Genomic DNA, 22,221 nt, shown 5'->3' on the forward strand with positions numbered 1-22,221 from the left:
TACTTGGGCCAGGTGAGGGAGTTATGCTGGTGTAACCCGGCTGAGCTTGGAACATCCTGGCTCAGTCAGAGATCCACTGGATTCTTAACCCCATAACCCTGACAGATCTAGGGTTCAGACTGTGCCCTTAATTTCAGAAATATAAAACCTATAATAATGCATTTAATGCAAAATGACAATACTGCAAAACACTTTTTGGGGGGCCATTATTACAAGTTAAATGTAAATGCAAATAACTGATATAGCTATTTTACAGGGAAAATAATCTACAATAGAAAATACTTATTTCCCTTGTAAATTATTGGTGCAGGTAGAAATGACTTATGTCTATTCTATATTATTATATATACATTATTTGCACATGGTTGCAATTGGCCACTTTTTCTTCCTTTTTGGCTGTTCTCAATTCTGAATCATTTATCTTACCCTCATAAATTTATCTCAGTGCTCATTTCTGACTTCAGTGATTTATAAATAAACATCATTTTTTTCTGTTTATATTACTATTGTTATTGTTATTATTAAATGTTTATGCCCATGTGGTTTGTAACCCATTTACAACTATAATTGGGCTGCATCAATAGGAGTATAGCATCTAGATCAAGGGAAGTAATAGTGCCACTGTATTCTGCTCTGGTCAGACCTTACCTGGAGTACTGTGTCCAGTTCTGGGCACCACAATTCAAGAAGGACACTGACAAACTGGAACGTGTCCAGAGGAGGGCAACCAAAATGGTCAAAGGCCTGGAAACACTGCCTTATGAGGAACGGCTAAGGGAGCTGGGCATGTTTAGCCTGGAGAAGAGGAGGTTAAGGGGTGATATGATAGCCATGTTCAAATATATAAAAGGATGTCACATAGAAGAGGGAGAAAGGTTGCTTTCTGCTGCTCCAGAGAAGCGGACACGGAGCAATGGATGCAAACTACAAGAAAGAAGATTCCACCTAAACATTAGGAAGAACTTCCTGACAGTAAGAGCTGTTCGACAGTGGAATTTGCTGCCAAGGAGTGTGGTGGAGTCTCCTACTTTGGAGGTCTTTAAGCAGAGGCTTGACAACCATATGTCAGGAGTGCTCTGATGGTGTTTCCTGCTTGGCAGGGGGTTGGACTCGATGGCCCTTGTGGTCTCTTCCAACTCTATGATTCTATGATTCTATGATTCTATGAGATCAGTTATGAAATCCATATATAATTAAAATGCACAATAAAAATTATTCCACCAAAACATTAAAAACATTAATAATTTAAATGTACTATAGAACAAGCCTTTGAAAAAGCCTGCTACAGTGGTGCCTCGCAAGACGAAATTAATTCGTTCCGTGAGTTTTTTCGTCTAGCGAATTTTTCGAAATCCCATAGGAATGCATTGAAATTCAATTAATGCGTTCCTATGGTCAAAAAAAGTCCAAACAAAGCCAAATTTGGTACAACAAGAGTTTATTAAGTGCTCTTTAAAGTCACACATACTGTAAAGAGCATTTCAAAAATTGAAGGAACAATAAATTAAGTTTCTAAACATGACAGAAAAACATTTAAAAATCAACAAAGTATACAGTACATTTTCTAAGACTCTGGGGGACAACTCGAAGAAGGTTCCTCTTCCACTCTTTGCTTCTTGCTGAAGAACCCCCTCCCCAACTGTTCCCCCAGAAATTCAAATCCAGAATTTTTTTAAAAAAACAGCAGAGTGGTCCAATGGTCACAGAAAATCATAAAAATGCAGAAAAAAACCACAAGCTTCCAGATTCTTGCAAACCCCTCCTCAACTGTTCCCCCAGCCACCCACCACACAGAAATTCAAATCCAGAATTTTTTTAAAAAAACAGCAGAGTGGCCCAATGGTCACAGAAAATCATAAAAATGCAGAAAAAAACCACACAAGCTTCCAGATTCTTGCAACCCCCTCCCCAACACCAAGTCCTTGAATTCCAAACACCCCAACCCAAAATCCAACCCCCCCCAAAAAAAGTTTTAAAAGTTTAAAAGAAGTTTTGGGAAAGCTTCAAAAATCACCAAAGTCTTCAAAAACCTCAAAAAAGGCTACCACACCGCGTTCTATGAATTGTTCCTCGAAGTCAAGTCGCAACTGTACAGTGGCGTAGTGTGGGGAGTGCAGGGGTGGCGGGCCGCACCGGGCGCAACATCTGGGGGTTAGGGTTAGGGGGCGCAAATCCACGGGTTAGGGGACGCAAATTACTTGCCTTGCCCCAGGTGCTGACAACCCACGCTACGCCACTGCAACTGTATTAACAGTGTTAAGAAAAAGGAAACAAACTTGCAAGACGTTTTCGTTTTTCGTCTTGCGAAGCAAGCCCATAGGGAAATTCGTCTTGCGAAGCAGCTCAAAAATGGAAAACCCTTTCGTCTAGTGAGTTTTCCGTCTTGCGAGGCATTCGTCTTGCGGGGCACCACTGTAATGTTGTAATAGCAAGGGAATTTCAAAGCAAAATCCCTCCCCCAACTGGCTGTTTGTCCTGGGAAGTTTTGGATGCTAGAATTGTTATTTACATTCTTTACCAATTTTCTAATAGCATTCCTTAACATACCTAAACAGATATAGTATCCTCCCTTGCTTCGCCTTGCAGCTTCCTTGGCAGGTCATTGCATCCAAATACCGCTGATTTAATTCTTTGGGTGGCTGTGCCCTCTCTTCAGGCGTTGTGGCCAAAATGCTTTATATACTGTTGCATGCTACCCCAGTCTTCAAGTGGCGAGAGATTCCAGGGGTTCCAGGCAGAGGCATAGCATGGGGATGGGGGGGGCCTACCATGGCAATTGCCCCAGGCGCAAAAAAAAATTTAGGCACACCTCTGCAGCTGCTCCCTGTCCTGCCTGCCTGCCTCACCTGAGCAGCATACTGAGCAAGAACTGGGAGAGGACGAGCCCTTGAATCCCTTTGCCACACAGCGTGCAGCACCAGTGGAAGAAGTGGGTGGACGGTGAGACTTGCGACCATGGTGGCACTCCCCAGCTCAAGGAAGAGCACACACATGTCCTGCCACTGCCCTGCAGCTCCGGCTTGCGACATCAGCGTGCCGCATGGAGGCCCCAGTGAGAGGGCATAATACTTGCCTTAGAGGGTGCTATACCCAGGTTTGGTTTCCTTGGAATAATGAGGGACAGCATAGACCAGGGGTCAGCAAACTTTTTCAGCAGGGGGCTGGTCCACGGTCCCTCAGACCTTGTGGGAGGCTGGACTATTTTTTTGGGGGGGATGAACAAATTCCTATGCCCCACAAATAACCCAGAGATGCATTTTAAATAAAAGCACACATTCTACTCATGTAAAAACATGCTGATTCCCAGACCGTCTGCAGGCCAGTTTTAGAAGGCATTTAGGCTGGATCCAGCCTCTGGGCCTTAGTTTGCCTACCCATGGCATAGACTCTGGTATCTTTATGGTGTATCATTTATTTACACATATATACATCCAGGGCTGACAGCATTAACACCCTGGAAGGTCTTGCTTCTCCCATAGTTGCAGCCTTGGACTCAAGCAGGAATCCATCATGGCTCTCAGCCTCTGGCTTCTGCTAGCTTCTTCCCAGCTCTCACTGTTGTCCTTCTCACTACCAGCCAGGTGAGGTTTCATTTTGCCACGAGGCTCGTTCAGCCTGTGGAAAAGAAGATGTAGCAAATGTGTCAAATCCAACCATAAAGAGCACATGAGTGTTCACAAAGTGGTGTAGGAAGGAGGAAAAGGAAACATGGTATGTTGTAGGGGGTTAGAGTGTTGAATCAGGACCTGGGAGACCAGGGTTCAAATCCCCACTCAGCTGGGAAGCTCACTGGGTGACCTTGGGCCAGTCACTCAGCCTAGCCTACTTCACAGAGTTGTGAGGCTAAAATGGGGAGAAGGAGAACTACATAGGCCACCTTAAGTTCCTCAGAGGGAAGTTGAGATATAAATGTAAGTAAGTAAGTTTGGTGCCATAGGGTCTCATCTCAGGGCTGGTGCTTCCACTGAGATACTGCCTTTGAGCGCTCTGAACATGCTCAGAGGAACTCTGAGGCCCTCCCTCATTTGTCTCCCCAGCAACTGGCCCTCAGTGGCTTGCCACCTCTGAATCTGGGTGCAGGGTTGGCTCCTGCCTTGAGAGGGCCCCGGGCAAGATGCCCTGTGTCATTCGACCCTTTTGAACTTGGTTGGTTGCAATGGCTCCAAGCAGCACTGGGCAGCTGTGTATACATTCCTCTTTAATTTACCACAGTGCCCCAGAGAGGAGGGAAATCAAAAGCATGGCTAGATCCAGCTGACTGGCACTGCTCAGAGTGCTGGGCCAGAAAAATAAAAACAAGGAGGGGTAGAAAAATAATAATAATGGGAACACAGAGCAGGCAAGACATGCTGCCCTGGCATTTGGATCAAGGCAGTTTCTCAAGGGTGTCAGGTGCAGATGCCAGCCCTGCCCATATGTTCCTGTTTAGTTGTTACACTGCAATGTGTTATACGTAGGGCTGCCTTTGAAGATGGTTTGGAAGCTTCAGCTGGTGGAGAATTCAGTGGCTAGGTTGCTCACTGGGACAAGACGGTTAGAGCATATTTCACCAATCCTGGCCTGACAGCACTGGTTGCTAGTTAGTTTCTGGGTCCAATTCAAAATACTGGTTTTTGACATATAAACCCTTAAATGGCTCAGGACTGCAATACCTGAATGACCGCCTCTCCCCATATAAACTGTCTCAGAGTCTGCGTTCATCAGAGGACCTTGTTTTACCGTTCTGTTTTACTTATTTACTAGTTTTTATCCTTTATTTTATTCTGTTAACTGCCCTGAGATCTTATGATAAAGGGTGGTGTATAACTCAATCAATCAATCAATCAATCAATCAATCAAAGAAGCAAATAAAAGCCGCTGAGTTTATTTAATACACTTCTAAAACCATCAAAGCAAGTCCTCATCACACACCTTGTGGCAGAGGATGTTGTGAACAGATCATGAATTGTATGAGGGGTAGAGCTAGAAACATACCTGTGGCAGCATAGTGAACTTAAAAGGCCTGTAGAATAGATCAGAGCAATAGCATGGGGGGAAATGTCTGGGAAGGCATAGATAAGGAGTGTAGCGGTTGTGGCATCTCGGGAACAACAGCTAAGACTCAGACAAGACAAGATGCCCATTGCACAATTTCTAAAAAACAAGAACAATTTACAGGTGTGGGGCCCCTGATTCAGATTGCTAGCCTGGCATGGGGGTAGGAGGGCTTTAACTCTTTGCCCCCTGCTCCACTCCCAGTCTAAATCACAGTCTCAACACCTGCAATTTACAATTCTGTAGGAAATTACATGCACCAGGCAGTTTGCTACACGTATTTCTCAATATCAAAGAAGTTTTTACATTAAGTAGTGCTTTCTCCCTGCCCCAAATATCTGCATCAGCTATACAGTGGTACCTCAGGTTACATACGCTTCAGGTTACAGACTCTGCTAACCCAGAAATAGTGCTTCAGGTTAAGATCTTTGCTTCAGGATGAGAACAGAAATCGTGCTCCGGCGGCGTGACAGCAGGAGGCCCCATTAGCTAACGGGTTCAGGTTAAGAACAGTTTCAGGTTAAGTACGGACCTCTGGAATGACTTAAGTACTTAACCTGAGGTACCACTGTAAGGTGTACTAATTTTGGTGTGTTTACTTTTTGAACTTTAGAGAATGGGCACTGGCCACAGTTTCTTTCTGCATGATCATTGATCTCTGCTACTGGAAAGTAAAGCTTTGGCTGTTCGAGATTAAGCTCACAAGATTAAACTCCCTATTCATCCTCTTGCAAAAAAACAAAAACAAATCTCAGCTTCTAGAAGCACTGCAAATGATGCTGCTTTATCTGGCCAGATAATACTTGAAAGTTAGAAGGGCTGCTTACAGAAATGTTAGTCTTGCACTTAAGTAATGGTTCACACACCTTCCCTGGCATTGTTCCCCAGTTTAAAAAAAACTGTACAAGAGTAATCCATTAGCTCTACTTTCTTATAATGATAATGCTAGATGAAATAAAAATTCCAAATGTTTGAATCATTCTGAATGTATTTTTCACACTTGCCTGTACTTAAAGTCCTTCTAAACCCTAAATTGGCTTCTCTGGTCACCAATCTCACCTACTCTCATTGTTGCCCTTGTATGAGTACCTGCCTTCTTAAGCATTGCCTCACCTTTTACCTCTACTGCTCTCCTCTTCTCCTCTTTATTACACCCTCTGTTCCCTCGGATTAAGCAGCACAGATGTTTTTTCTCCTTTGCTTCCGGCCATTTCTCCAGACTATAATCTGCATTTGGAGCAATGTGATGATAGCGGTTTCTGTAATGCTTAGTTGACATGGTGATTATGTAACACAAAAGACTCAGTACATGCCTCATTACTACCCACTGCTCACTTTTTACAGTTTGACCAAATTCTATGAGTAAATCAGTAATCCTTTTATACAGCGTCAGCTGGTACAAATCTGTTCTTAAAACAAAGGTCGAGGTGATGTAAAAAATTTTTTTTGTGGCTGGATGTTATTAATCAAGTGCCAATCCAGAACAGGTCCCATTGATTGTGCCTTCAATCAAGTAAACAAAATATAATCCCACAATTGTCAATGAAATCAGGAACAAGAAGTTATATTGGCTCTAGTTCACAGTTAAAGTTTCAGATTGCAGCAGTCTTTTCACAGTATCTTATTACTATCCTATTCAATGCACTCTTCTTGTGCTAATTTTATCCAACTTTGATGTTTCCTATTTCAGTTTATTTTTTATTATAGTGTCATCACCAAATAGCAACTTTTGTGAGCCTGTTAAATAGTTCACAGGGCTTTTTTTTTTTTAGGAGGGGAAGGGAATAATCAAAGGAATGGATTGCATTGCAATTAGTGTAATCATAACTATTCTTATAGACTGTGATTCAAATAAATGCTATTTATATCTGCCAACCAGATTCTGCAGAGGTCAAGTACCGTCCAGTAATTATTCTTGAGTTTGCAAAGCTGTTTCATTTGGCATTGTGGCTTCAGATTCAATTCATACAGTAAATCGAAAGTAATATAATTAAATGCCTAGCTATAGGCGAGATCCTGTGCATGTTTACTCAGAAGTAACTGTGTTCAGATAAGATAAGATAAGATAAATTTATTGTCATTGTCCGTATATACACAGTATACACAACAACGAAAATCAAACACCCACCCAAAGACCGGGTTCACATGTACATTTGCACGTATCTCCGACACTCTCATCCTATTTAGACATAATCTATAAAACATAACATAATCCAGAATATGGCACGACCTATTAAAGGCATAACATAACCTAAAACCTATCTCATTCCTTCTACTCCCTGCTTACTAAACCTTGCAACTGGCCCTGAGATCATTATTTAGTGCAATCAGAGCTCTTGGATAGAAACTATTCAGAAGGCGTGTGGTTCGTGTTTTCATTGTCCTATATCTTCTGCCCGAAGGCAATAGTTCAAAGAAGTTGTGAGCAGGGTGGGTGGGATCTCTCAGAATATTATGTGGAGCTTTCAGTGGAGCTTTCTTCCAAGTAAATGTGTTTAGATTTGCAGCCTAAGTATTTGATGTGTACAGAAATACATATGCTAGGGCAGGCTTCCTCAACCTTGGCCCTCCAGATGTTTTGAGACTACAATTCCCATCATCCCTGACCACTGGTCCTGCTAGCTAGGGATCATGGAGTTGTAGGCCAAAAACATCTGGAGGTTGAAGAAGCCTGTTCTAGGGTAAAGTGTATTTTAGTGAAAATAACACACAAAGTTGCATCATATTAGGGGAAATGGCTTTCAAAGATATCAAAGGTACATCCAATAGAATTCAGTGTAGCTTATTCCCAGTTAAGTGGGGTTAAGATTGCAGCCTTAGTTCTCAATAAACATGCATAGGATTACACAACATAGTCTTGGCTATACATCATCTACAGAGAGCTGCCTAGTGCATATAAGACCGCCTCCCCACATTACTCACGGCCCTCAAATGCAAAGCTTCTCAACATTATAAACAAACTTTCTTGATTGCTCGCTCCGTTATTCTTTTAACAAACTTGATATAACATGCTCCTTCAAAACCTATTTCACCTTTCAGTTTTGTTTTGTTTTTTTCCTATTGCTGCTATTCACATCAAAGAGACTGGTGTGCAGCAGCAGTATAAGAATATATGTGTACTCCTAGGCAGTGCTTATCCCCCCCCCCCCACCGCCCCAGAAAAATAGAAGCTGGAACTCATCATGAAGTTATTACAGTAAGCATCACACCAAAAAAAGGAGAGGTGCTGGTACTTCTTACTCTTGAGTACTCCCTGGGAGGGGAGAGCACTGCTCTTAGGGTAGTCATATGGGGAAAGAGGACATAACTCCTGTAAAAGAGCACAGGAACATTGCACCTTAAAAGTTGTATAGAAAAAGGGATGGCAGGAGGGGTAGCTATCTTCTTGAAGTCCCTTTTCTATTACCACTATTAAAGATGCAGAAGCCCTGTGCTCTTTTTCACCAAGCTATCTTTTTTTCCACCAGGCTATCCTCGGCTAAATGGGTAACTTTTTTCAGTAATAATTAATAAACAGACTTGCCAACCGACCGTTTGTGTGTGTTCTGCACCAACAATTTGTTAGTTCCATTTCTAACCTTGGGAGGAATTCAGTGTGGTGCTATGGCAATCATTCCTTCCACACAAGCATTTCACCTTGCCAGACAGAATTATCCACCCACCCACTGTTCTTGGGTTCTCCCAAGCCAATTTTGGGGGGTACAGGGGGAGGAGAAGATGGAAAGTCCCACTATGCCAGCAGAAGTCCTTGTGTTGAATCTGGCCCCTAGAAATTCATTCAGTGTTCACCCTACCCCCTCTGCATGCTAAATTAGCAGTGCAATCCTGTACGTGTTTACTCAGAAGTAAGCCCCTTTGAGTTCAATGAATCCCAGCTTGCACACCAGCAGCATTTGGTGCCCCATAGCCCACTGCTGGATCCTTGTGCACCATTTGCAACTCTCCAGGAAATTACATTATTTCAGTAATGAACTGAAAAACAATCTAAAGAAATCACATTGAAGAACAATGAATCCTGAAATTAGACAGCTGATATGTTGCTTAATAGAGATGTGGATGGCGCTGTGCGTTAAACCACAGAGCCTAGGACTTGCCAATCAGAAGGTCGGCGGTTCGAATCCGCGCGATGGGGTGAGCTCCCGTTGCTCAGTCCCTGCTCCTGCCAACCTAGCAGTTCGAAAGCACGTCAAAGTGCAAGTAGATAAATAGGTACCGCTCTGGCGGGAAGGTAAACAGCATTTCCGTGCGCTGCTCTGGTTCGCCAGAAGCGGCTTAGTCATGCTGGCCACATGACCCAGAAGCTGTACACCGGCTCCCTCGGCCGATAAAGCGAGATGAGCGCCACAACCCCAGAGTCGGTCACGACTGGACCTAACGGTCAGGGGTCCCTTTACCTTTACCTTATGTTGCTTAATTGGAAATCAAAATTTGTGATTATCTGAAAGAGCTAGGTTTTTATCAAGTAGGCAAAGCTCCACACATTTTGAATGCATATGTGTTCATAGCTAGAATCCATTGGAGACATTGGTTACCTTCCAGTGTCTGTTTGGCTGCCTTCCAGAAGAAAATCCAGTTCACAAATGATTGCACAGCATGTTAAGATTTGGGGAACTGACATATTTTCTTGCATCTCATCATCTCATAATTTTGCTGTATGTTGTCTATACTTATTGAAGGCTTAATAATTGGATTTTATTATACTGGTTCTAGCAATCACCAAGAAAACATATAAAGCTCTAGTGAATTCATGTTTGATGCTCACAATGCATGAAACAATTTTAGTATATTGGCATTTTGCTTTGCTAGCAGTATTCTAGAATTACGGACCTGACTCACCAGTTCCTTGCATTTGTAGTCAGGTCCCTCCTTCTGTAAACTGCTGCTTAAGCAAAATTCTCCACTTACTTAGGCTTGTTCTTATAATTTGAATTCATTTTGTCTCTTCCACTTGGGTGAATTTCAGTCTACAATACAAGACTGGGAAGTGTTAAGTATTTAAAAGGAACAGTAGGCAGGTGGAGTCTAGTGGCTAGAGAGCCCAGTATTTACTGAACACTCTTTGCACTCTTTTCTTCCTTGTGTGAAAACTGGAATGCATCAGGTTTCCCAGTAAGAGATAGGCCTGGCCATGATAACAACATTGCCCTTGAATGCCGTGATAGACACATAACTTGGCAATTACATTCAGTTTAGTGGACTCACTGTGTGCCGCAGTGGCTGCAAACATAATAATCCTTTCTACCAGCTTGACTTCAGTTACTCTCTCATTGACTGGGGAAATGTACATTCAAACTGTTTTAAAGACAATGTTTTATAATTTTGCATTTGGAACAGGGGAGGCAATCCTAAATTTAATCCTGAGTGGCACTCAAGACTAGGGTTGTTGTTATTTTATTTCATGTCATTTTTTCCCCCTGGTGGCCCACCGCGGCTGCCTTGAAGGCTGGCCGGAGCCTTTTCGTTGGCCTTATCCCCGCCATGGTGGGAGGGCGGAGAGCAGCAGCAGCAGTTGTTGTTATTGAGGGAGCCCAAGTGGCAAGTGGTCCAGATCTTTTGCACTGGAGCAAAGATCTTCTGCCCCCAACCCTTAAGACACACACCATAAAAATCCTGTTGTTTACAGGGTGGCTGGGTGTGCTGTGAAGTGGTGGAGAGACTTCCCACTATCTTAATTTCATCAGAGGTCTAAATTTGTATCCATACATATAAATTAGCATATGAACATTTTATGTAAATTTGTGCCATGGACCTGTGCCCTGGTTCCAGGGATTTGTTTGTAATTTCAGCCTTTTAGATTTCAGTCATAGATCTCTTTAGGAATGCAGTCAGCATTGTGCTTTAATCTTTATTTGTGAAAATAACAGTTTGGTCAGTGGCCCACATACCAACCACCTGTGTAGGCATAAATAGCTGAGATAGCTTGCTTTGTCTGCCTACCTGACTCAAGTACCGTCTTACCCTGAGTGGGGTTTACTACCTGCAAAAGGTATGAAAAGTACATCAGAAAATATTTGTTTCCTACACAGACACATTCCTTAGGCTGGAACACTATCCGTTTCAACAGCCACGTTTCTGTCTGAATACTTTTACTTCCTACAGTTAAAATATATGTGATGTTTAATATAATTTTACATATTAATTTACTAGCAGCCTCATACCTGGTGTTGCTAGGGAATTCTAAGAAACAAAAATATATGTTATATGCTGTTTTGAGATCAGTGGTTAAAATCAGTCAAGTTTTGAAAGGTTCATTCCACCTTCTTTATCCAGTTGTATCCAAACACAGACAAGTACCTCGTCCTTGATCTCAGGAGCCATAATGCAAAATTTGGTAATGATATCAAGAGCATAAATATCAACATACATAAAGAACAGGTAGATAACTTTTCAGATTACATAGGTTTTGTTCTCATCCAACTCATCCTCCAAGGATCTGAGGGTGTCATGTATGGTCCATTCTTTTATATTCACAGCCTTTTGGGGTAGGTTAGGTCAAGATCTAACCTACCTTACCAAGGAAGCCTATCTAGCCCCTTCTCTTATGACCTTTTGCCAGTAGTCAAAGGTGATTTTATTCATGCAGACCTCTGCAGTGCTGAGACCTTTGCCGAAGGGGGTGATGGCAGAATAGGGAGGGTGGTGAATTTGTGCAACCACCCCCAGTTCAGCCACACAAATTGCACCAGAAAGCAGGAGTTCTGCCACCACTTTGCCATTGCAGCAAAGTGATCAACACAAAGTGTGGAGGGCGGGATACTAAGGGAGGTGTGGAGATTGTTGCAGGATATAAAACCAGGTAACTTTGTTTAAAGTTATTTACTTGGCTTAACTTTTAGTAAAGAACTGTGTGAAATACTGCTTGCTGGGATATTTTTCTTTATCTTTCTACATATAAAAAGGCTCAAAACTTCTTTTTTTAATGAATGCTGAATGTTCAGGGAGGGGTATGAAATATCCAAAGGAGGCCAGGCCCTGACATGCCTTCCTGTTGCTTTAATTTTGATAGTGCAGCTGTTTTGTTTGTACAAGCTGTTCCTACACTGGTGATTATGTATACTTCAGGGAGTTCCTTCTTCCGTATGTACCTCCTCCACATTTATTAAGAGCATCTCACTTAGCATTTCTCCATTTACTTTTATTAGCTCCAGGAATGTGGAGAGTCAGACCCTCATCCATACTTCAGAACACAGGTTTCCAAAGTGTGGTTTGCAGACCGATGGTCCAAAAGCTTTGTTCAGCTTGTCCATAGCGGTGACTTTGGCATCTAGGACAGTGTGTTACAATTACTAAACCACAGGCAGCAAAATCATTAAGTAGTCTACTAAGACCCTCAGCAATTTTCAAGTTGTCTAGGGGTTTGGCAACCACTACTATAGTGTGCTCTGTGCTAAGAACACTAGTTTTTGTTATCCTGTGGTCTGATTTTATTTGATATTTTCTGGGAGATTTTAGGTTTTGGTACCACACGTCCTGCACTTAAATGTAGGGGTGGCAGCAAGGTGGTGCATGGCACTGAAACGGTTTTTAATGAAATTGCTTGTTTTTTTGAGACTCGCCATCTATGCACATCTGTTGTAGAATGTACTACCATGGTTAATAATAGTACACCCTGCAAGAATTATACTTTGTTTAATTTTGACATAGAACAGGTTTATCACCCAGAGTGCACATTTTTAATTTTGAGAAAATGCCATTGGTGCCAGTCACAAAATGGCTGCCATGAGGGTGTCACATAGCCAACAGAGCTGTCACAGCTAAAGGAGCAGAAAAAGAGAGACAGGAACAAAAAAATCATGAGGTATCTATATCATCACTACACTCATTCACAGAGAGAAGCTCTTTGTACTGCTACTCTTACAACATACAGCAGTGAAAAAGTATTTCCCTGTATTTCCCTGTATTTTCAACAAGTACTCTTTCTGGCCTTTTTTATCCCTAAGCATTCTTAGAATTGTTGATTGTCAAAATTTTGTTAGAATAAAATTATAAAATAGAAAACCCAACAAGGCTCATCAAGTTCCTACGGAGTACCCAGAGTCTTTTCACTGCACATCTTGCTTGGGTCATGAAATGATCCTAAACCACTGTTAGTCCAACTACAATGTATGCCCAGTTATTCAATTCTTATTTCACTTTCCCATCTCATCACTCTAACCCTTTTGTTCTTTAATTTAAAACAAATCAAACGCTGTCATTGCCCTGTTTTCCTCCTCTCCTTCTAGCATTGTGCTGTGTCAGCTAACATTTGCCCTTTCACTGGCAGTTCTAATTCAGCACAGTGGCAAAGCAGGCAGAGTGGCACGGACAGTAATAATAGGCTTTTATAAAGTAAACAAAGTCATTCAATGGAGGTCTGGTTTTCTGTTGAAAGAATGAAGCCACCTCTGTTTTGGAATAGTTTTTTGGAAAGCGCTATCAAGTGCTCTGACTCACCTTTTGTTCTCTCCATTTTTCTCCCTTTCCACTATACAGCCCCAAGTGTACCATTGGTCTGCGTCGGAATCAGAATAAATGGAACATCAAAAAATGGAGTGCAAGTGTTCTTGCTTGAATAGTTATTTCCCTTTCACACTGTCCCCTTCCACTGCCTGCATTCCCTGGATATGGTGTTGGGGGATCCCTGGCAAAGGTGTGAGATATAGTGTTAGGGGAGGTGCACACCTTATGTGAACAGAGGTGCCACTTCGGATCTTAGCCACACTAGTTTTGTAACAAAGAAACTGTGCAATTAAAACTTAAGGTGCACCCAGCCAACACATTCCATCACTACAAGGATTTATGCTTGTACAACAGAAATTTCCCTCTCTCCTGCTCTTGCACACACTCCCTAAATCTGTTGTATGAATTCCCCCAACGTTGTCATGGCCAACCCAAGGACAATGATGGAGAGGACTAGAGGCTTCTGATCCTGAGGAGAGACCCAGTGACTTGGGGGCCAGACAGCCAGATCCTGGGAAGGGCCCAATTAGGTTAATAGAGAAGTCTTCCATCCTCCCTCTGGAGATGCCTAGTGCTTCACCTGCTGAGGAACCACCTTTGGTGCCTCCTATCACTCAGGAATCTACTCCCTCTAGAGAGGTGGCTAGCAGTAAGTCTGATGCTGAGCTGACCCTGTCTCCATCTCCTTCATCACAGACACAGAGATGCCAGTGTCAGCCTGAACATGGCTCATAAGGCCAACCCACCCAAAGGAGTTTCTGCTTGCTTGTCCAGACTTGGGACCCTAGCTACTTCAACGCTAAAGCTGTGCCCACCCCACTCTTTAAAAGGAAGGTTCAGTGGGTGTGTCACTTGTTCCGTCAATAACTTAGCTTATGCTTAAAAAAAGGTTAAGGACCCCTGACAGTTAAGTCCAGTCTCGAACGACTCTGGGGTTGCGGCTCTCATCTTGCTTTACTGGCTGAGGGAGCCGACATTTGTCCACAGACAGTTTTTCTGGGTCATGTGGCCAGCATGACTAAGCCGCTTCTGGTGAAACCAGAGCAGCGCACGGAAACGCCATTTACCTTCCTGCTGGAGCGGTACCTATTTATCTACTTGCACTTTGATGTGCTTTCAAACTGCTAGGTTGGCAGGAGCTGGGACCAAGCAACGGGAGCTCACCCTGTCGCGGGGATTCAAACCACCAACCTTCTGATCGGCAAGCCGTAGGTTCAGTGGTTTAGACCACAATACCACCTGCATCTGCTTATGCTTAGCCATGTATTTAACCTTCTGATTATTGTAACCTGTAACATGCTTTATGTACTAATCTAATCTGAAAATTAAAGCCTCTGGGAGAATGAATTGTGAGTTCAAGTTTTTCATTGGATGGGGAAGGACAGGACAGGCGAGGCCATGCAATGCTGGGGGAGGCCATTTCTCTGCACAGACTGAATTGTCAGGGAAGGAGGAAAGCCTGGTGTTGTCTCCAATTAAAAAAAGACAGTCATGGAACCAAGAAATTACACAAAACAAAAGAATTGCCGTGAAAATCCCTGAAACGAGAAGTAATCGACTATAGAGTTAAATCAAAAAGTTTAAGGAAAAATTAACCTAGAATTAAACAAAGACTTAATGAGATGCCGGCTACAAAACTCATTTCACTGAACTAATCAGTTTCCTCAGAAGGAAATAAAGAAATTATAAACCTTAAATGATTTTAAGTGATATCAAACAAACTCAAGAGCAGGGCTGAAACGCTTCCCTGAGTTTCAAAAAAAAGGTATGAAAACCTCAATGAAAAAGTTTTAAACATAGTCCTATTTAAGAGAACATTATAAATCTTAAACGATTTTAAATGATTTCAAGCAAACTCAAGAGCATTGAGGTTTTCATACCTTTTTTGTATACTCAGGGAAGCGTTTCAGCCCTGCTCTTGAGTTTGTTTGATATCACTTAAAATCATTTAAGGTTTATAATTTATTTATTTCCTTCTGAGGAAACTGACTACCGTAGTTCAGTGAAATGAGTTTTGTAGCCGGCATCTCGTTAAGTCTTTGTTTAATTCTAGGTTAATTTTTCCTTGAACTTTTTGATTTTTGTTATTTAATCTAACTCTATAGTCAAGTACTTCTCGTTTCAGGGATTTTCACGGCAATTCTTTGGTGTTGTCTCCAAGGCAGCTGAAGGACATCAGGAGGCAGGAGCAGATGCAGCACTCAAGAAGCAGCACCCAGCTCAAGGCTAAGGGTTATTGCTGGGACAGGCATGTCTCTATTTAAAAGTGTGGTGGGTAGGCAGGGCTGACAGTTGAAATAACTTCACACTCCTGTGCAGTCTCAGCTCACTGCTCCTGATCCTGAAATCCTTAACCATGGCTTTGTCCCTGAATTGCATTTAGGGAACATTAAAGCTCCTCTCCTAAGTTGGTTTGATATTTGCTGCATCTCTGGCTCTTAAAGGTGTCTGGACTAATTCCTGCTCTTGTTGCTGAGTTTACACTATCTGTTTGCTGAAATAAGACTTTGCTTCTTTACATGCAAGAAAGCACACTTGCCATTCTTGGAGAGGAGGATCAGGAGAAACTCACTATGGAGAAGATTTGGGGAGCATTCAGGGAAAGGGGGGGGGGAGATGTTATGTTACACAAGTGGAAATCCTTCTTAGTCAAATGTCATCCTTACTTTGGTTGCTGCCAAGGCTTATCATGCAAATTTTGTATTGCTGTTCTGTGTACACAGCAAATTGATAGAAAGAGAGATTATTCATGGGAACATTCTTGTGTATTGTACAGTTTAATCTCTGAATGAGCAGTACTGTTTAAATTATTCAAAATATGAAAGAAATGAAGGTGTCATGTCTGGTGGCATGACAGCAGAATACCACAAAGTTGAAACTATTCCCCCACCCCCAAGAGTAGACTGTACTGCATTCAAAATACCACCATCCTCAAGAAATGGTTGTGATGGCTGGTTTTTTCTTTATTTTTGTTGGTGTTTTCTCCCCATGTCCAAACATATGAGTTTCCCAGCAACCTCTACCAACTATTATCCTGCATTTTGAAGTTCCAGTTTCATAAAACTCAAAAGGCATGCTGGCTAATTCTTGGTATAATATATGCAACTCAGAGTTTTTGGGTCAAATGTGTAGTTATCAAAGGTTGGACTATGCCGAGAAGTGTGAGAAAAAATAATAATCCAGAGCTATCCAGTTTGAATAAACATTTGTGATCATGGTGCACTTAATATAATGCTTTAGTGCAGAATCAGAGCATGCATATCCACAAAGCATATCTCAATGTGTCTGAAAAATATGAGACACGTTGACTTTTTTCTGGACATCAGTCAATTATATATATATATAACCATTTAACAATAGTAGCATTGTTGTTGTTGTTGTTGTTTAGTCGTGTCCGACTCTTCGTAACCCAATGGACGAGAGCACACCAGGCATTCCTATCTTCCACTGCCTCCCGCAGTTTGGTCTAACTCATGCTGGTAGCTTCGAGAACACTGTCCAATCATCTCGTCCTCTGCCGTCCCCTTCTCCTTGTGCCCTCCATCTTTTCCAACATCAGGGTCTTTTCCAGGGAGTCTTCTCTTCTCATGAGGTGGCCAAAAGTATTGGAGCCTCAGCTTCATGATCTCTCCTTGCAGTGAGCACTCAGGGCTGATTTCCTTAAGAATGGAGAGGTTTGATCTTCTTGCAGTACATGGGACTCTCAAGAGTCTCCTCCAACACCATAATTCAAAAGCATCAATTCTTCGGCGATCAGCCTTCTTTATGGTCCAGCTCTCACTTCCATACATCACTACTGGGAAAACCATAGCTTTAGCATAATGCATTAGCATAATGGAGAGTAGTATTAGCATAATACTTTATAATATACTCAAAACTCCTTAATCACTAGTCACAGAACAAACTATTCTGATTGTGCAACATAAATTAAATGTACATGTATCAGTATTCTAAACATTGGTACCAGGAGGTTAATTTTTCTGGATGTTGTGAGTAAAATGGAGAATATGCCATCAAAAGTCTAGCATAGAGTAGCCAACGGGATTCACTTCAGCTGTTGTGGAATACAACTCCCATCGTCCCTGTCAATTGACCATGCTGGCTGTGGTTGATGGAAGTTGGTAGTCCCAAATACCAAGGAGACACCACATTGATTACTTTTCTGTTAGGAATTCAAGTCTGGATAAAAAATACTTCAGATATCAAGCACTGTTTTCAAGTCATCTGCAGGCGTCAAGTGACTTCTGGGTCAGTCATTGGATAGGAACACATCATTGGGGAAAACCCACCTCATATTCTCTGAGGTCACGTTCACACCATAAAGCACATTCAGTTTGCATTTAAAGAAAATGGCTCCCCCTCCCCCGAAAAAAATAATTCTGTGAAGTGTAGTTTTGTTCAGGGTACCGGGAATTTTAGCTCAAATGTGTGGTGCAGATGTGACCTGGGTTTTCTCTATTGTACATAGATTCATCACATAATTGTACAGTATTTCCAATCCAGAAGGCACAATGTTTGCCGTGTGAAGTAACCATTAGATGAAAGGAAGCAATGTTGCAAGCCACCCAGGGTGTATCCAATGAAAATCCCAAGCTATGTTCCAGCAATCCAGTATGGTTCATAAGAGCAGAGGCCTTATGAAGGCAAAATTTTGGCTGATAAATTCCAACCTTCCCTGCCACCCCCAATGCCTAATCAGTTGACTGTGGAAGAATCTCTTCCTTTCCCTTGCCTCCTCTCTTCCTCTCCCCCACAAAGCCTGCTTTTGCTATTGCACTTCTTTCTCTCCATCACTTTCTCTCCTGTATTGCATGCATTGCACATCTTTCTTTCTCTTCTCTTTCGTTTTTGTGAGTGTGCATATACACACATTGCCTTTGGCTGTCTGTTTCTCTTGCTGCCTCATGCTGCCCTTTTCTGTCTCGTCTCTCTTTCCCAAGGCTGATGCATGCACTTTTTGTGACAAGATTTCACCAGCACAGATGAAATATAAATAGTTTTTCATGCATTCTTATTACTGCTCGATATTCTGTTCTGATTTGTGGTCATCATGTAACTGAATAAATTACCGTGAAAGACTGAAGATAATAATGGTCATGTCTGCAATAGAAGTAATCAGCTTTGATTTTGAGTTTTGAGTTTTTTTCTGTAATTTTATGCAATCTGCCCAGGCACCTGGGTCAAATCAGTATGTTTAGAAACATGTGGTCTCTTTCACAGATTGGAGTCCCAAGTATACTAAATGTTTATTTGCATCTGAGATGCAGATTTTTAAAAAATGCAGTTGGGGGGGGGGCTGAAAATTAACAGGATTCTTCTTCTGAAACTAGTGGGGGGAAATCTACTATTGCGAGATTTCCCTCAAAACCAGGAGGGATTTTTCTTGGGATCACAGAATGAGTGGTAAGGGCTAAATTCCCCTTCTCATGCCTGCCCTAATCCTCTTAATTCACTTGTACGTGCACGCACACACACGCACAAAATGCAACTTGCATTTTAAAGAACCTGCATTTTATATGCAAGGATGAATTTGACAGCACAACACAACACAGATGCACCATGCTTTGATGCATGGTGGGCTAGATGAGGGCCAATAAGCTGAAGCTGAACCCTGACAAGATAGGAGGCCTCGTGAATGGATGGTTCTCATGCCTGGGAACTGGGCAATTTGCCTGTTCTGAAGCAGCAAGTACATCACCTGGGGGTGCTCCTTGATCCATCATTGTCACTGGAGACCAAAATGACCGGTGACCAGGAATGCCCTTGACCAGCCATTCCTGGACAGGAATAGCTTTTCCACAGTGATCATGCATTTGTAACCCCAGTGGTAGATTTGTAATTCCACGTGGGGGCGGGGGCGGGCTTTAGGCTGATTCAGAAGCTGCAGTGTTTAGGTTACCGAGTGGAGCTGTGCAACATCACTTATAAAAGGACTGCACTGACTGCCAATTTGCTACTGAGCTAAGTTTGAAGTTCTTTTGCTGGCTTCTAATGCTCTGAACAATGTGAAACTACACTATCTGAAGGAATGGCTTCTCCCATGTAGACTTGCCTGTTTGCTGAGATCTTCAGATAAGTCTTTCTTGGTAGCTTGCTCAGATTCATCTTACAACAACCTGGAGGAGAGCCCCTTCTGTTGAGGTGCAGAGCTTTTGCAACCACTTCCCCTATGAAATAAGGCATACATAAACTGAGTTTTTGACGCTTGCTAAATACTTATTTATCCACCCAGCCATTTACCCTTACACATCAGAATACTCTTACACGAAGATGTGTGGGGAAAGTAAAAACAGACCAGGTTTTTCATTTAAAGATAATGCATTGCAATTTCAAAAAAGAAAAGAATGAACCCATAAACTATGGATTTATTGTAAAGATCCTATTACATTTTTTTCAGAATTGTGTCTGCAATGGTAAAAGCCACTGTTCCTGTGATGCGATCAAAGGCAGTAAGGTAAGAGGTTGCATATTTACTTTTTTTATAAAAAAAATACATAATAATTAATATTTGCATAATACTTTTGAGAGTTCAAGTGCTTCTCATACGTTATATGATTGTAATTCTCAGAGCAAACCTGTAAGGTAAGCCAGTATTATTATCCCCATGGCAAACTAAATTAACTGGTGGGGGCAGCAACATTTTGATATCTCAATAACTAGGACGTGATAGAACATTTTGAGATTATATGCTGTACCTTGTACTAAAAACAGTGTAACAGTTTGGGCATCATTTCAGAAACGTATTGCAGAAAGAGTTCGAAACTCTTGATTTGTGCATTCAGATCTGTAGTATTCCTGACAAATCAGCTCACTTATAACCATAAAGAAAGCTGAGAAAATTCTGTGTGCACAAAACAGTAGTGTGCCCCCTCCAGCGGCATATGTTGGAATAGCATGCCATGAGAGAAAATAAAAATGAGCTGGCAACTATATTTATGGGCTAACAAGATTAGGGGCTTAGTTGGACCAATAGTAGGACTAAGCAATATTCACTTAGTGTTTCATTTTGCTTTTTAACTTGTTCATAAATGACTAGAGATAGGGGTGAGCAGTGAGGTAGACAAGTTTTCTGATGATACTGATGGTGGTTTAAAAAAGGGATTGCGGATAGCTTCAAAATGATCTTTCCAAGCTGAGTGAATGGGCATTAAAATGTCAAATGCAATTTGGTGTAAACAAGTGTAAAGGGATGTTTATTGGGGCAAAAAATAAATAAATCATAATTTTAAATATTCAGTCATGGGGTCTGAACTGGCAGCGATTGACCAGGAGCAAGAAAATTCTTCTTCGCACAGTGTGTAGTTAAAACTCTGGAATTCTCTCTCCAAAGGGGCAGCGATGGCCCCCAACTTGGATGGCTTTAAAAGACGGTTAGACAAATTCATGGAGGCAGCATACCTCTGAATACCAGTTCTGGAAACCACGGGACAGGAGAGAGTGCTGTTGTGCTCAGGTCCTGCTAGCAAGCTTCCCACCAGCATCTTGTTGGCCACTGCGAGCACAAGATGCTGGATGAAATGGACTACTAGCCTGATTTAGCAGGTTCTTCTTACGTTTTTATGGATAAAGATATTGGGTAGCATCTGATACTGCATGAATTGTGTTCCATTCATGACACACAGCTTTCCATTCCCCTCCTCTCTCCATGCACCTCCAAAATTAATGTTGAGGATGCATGATGGGTGGGAGCAGCTGCAAAGGTGAGGAAAGGGAAGCTCCATTGCACCAGTGGAGGTCTGCTGGGCAAGCAGAACAGTACCATTGAGTGCAGCCTATTATTTTATTGACCCTGATTAAATTAATCAATTTTTGTTTATACCGTCACTGTAGCCTATACTATTATGCTAGTTATCATAATAGTGTGGTACGCTGGTTTGACATCATCTGATCGGAAGTGCCTACAGAGGGTGGTGAATACAGCACAATATATTATGGGCTGTCCCGTGAATCCGCTGGATGACATAATGGAAGAACGTTGCCTCAGGAGAGTGAGGAAAATTCTCAGGGATGATTCACACCCTGGCCGGCACTTTCTTGATCTCCCACCCTCAGGCAGAAGATATAGAAACATGATTAGTCGCACCAACAGGTTAAAAAACAGCTTCTATCCATGGGCTGCTAGGCTGCTGAATGAAAAGATAACAACAGGGCAACTGACTTTCGGGTTTGGTGGGTGTGCGTCAGTAAACGAGGGGAATTAAGACTAAGAGAGCTGGGGGGTGGTGTTTGTGTAATCTCACTGTATACAAGTTGTACAAGTGACAATAAAGTATTTCGATTTCGATTCAATTTTAAAATTCAATTTCAATCATCATTACACCTTGCAGAAAAAAGTTTACAAACATTTAAGTACAATATATAAATGTAACGCTTCTGCTGTTTGAGAAATTCTTATGGATCGGTGCTTTCCCAGCTTCCTCAGCTTAGTTCTCAAGTGCAACATCAAACATAAAGTGGGATGTTGATGCCCGAATGTTCTTAGTGTCTGTGAGTCTATACTGATGGGAAGGCATGTGCTTGGATGGTTTAAAAAAAATAAATCCAGAATGTTATGTGAAGATCTGTAATGAATTTGCAGAAGAAATGACAACAGTGCAAGCAAAGTCTTTACACAGATTGTGTATTGCAGGGTGAAAAGGGCTTTCCTGGTTTCCCTGGTCCACCTGGTCAGATGGGCTTCCCTGGTCCAGAGGGTCCTCCTGGGCCACAAGGACCGAAGGTATGTTGTGATCCCTGATGCATATTTAT

General features: G+C 42.0%; 1 protein-coding gene across 3 annotated transcripts in view; it reads left to right on the forward strand.

Annotated features, from left to right (window-relative positions):
- The window catches only part of COL4A3 (collagen type IV alpha 3 chain), an 85,816-nt gene that overhangs the window by 3,350 nt on the left and 60,245 nt on the right, over positions 1–22,221 (forward strand). For all 3 annotated transcript variants that reach the window (XR_014526932.1, XM_083506290.1, XM_083506291.1), the window contains exons 2-3: positions 19,871–19,927; positions 22,103–22,192. Coding sequence is in view for 2 of the 3 variants with exons in the window: in XM_083506290.1 (XP_083362416.1) it covers positions 19,871–19,927; positions 22,103–22,192 (147 nt within the window). In the remaining variant the exon portion in view is untranslated. The remainder of the gene's footprint in view (positions 1–19,870; positions 19,928–22,102; positions 22,193–22,221) is intronic.

The sequence above is a fragment of the Podarcis liolepis genome (assembly GCF_965112155.1).
Source record: "Podarcis liolepis genome assembly, chromosome: 5".
NCBI classification, from domain to species: Eukaryota; Metazoa; Chordata; class Lepidosauria; order Squamata; family Lacertidae; genus Podarcis; species Podarcis liolepis.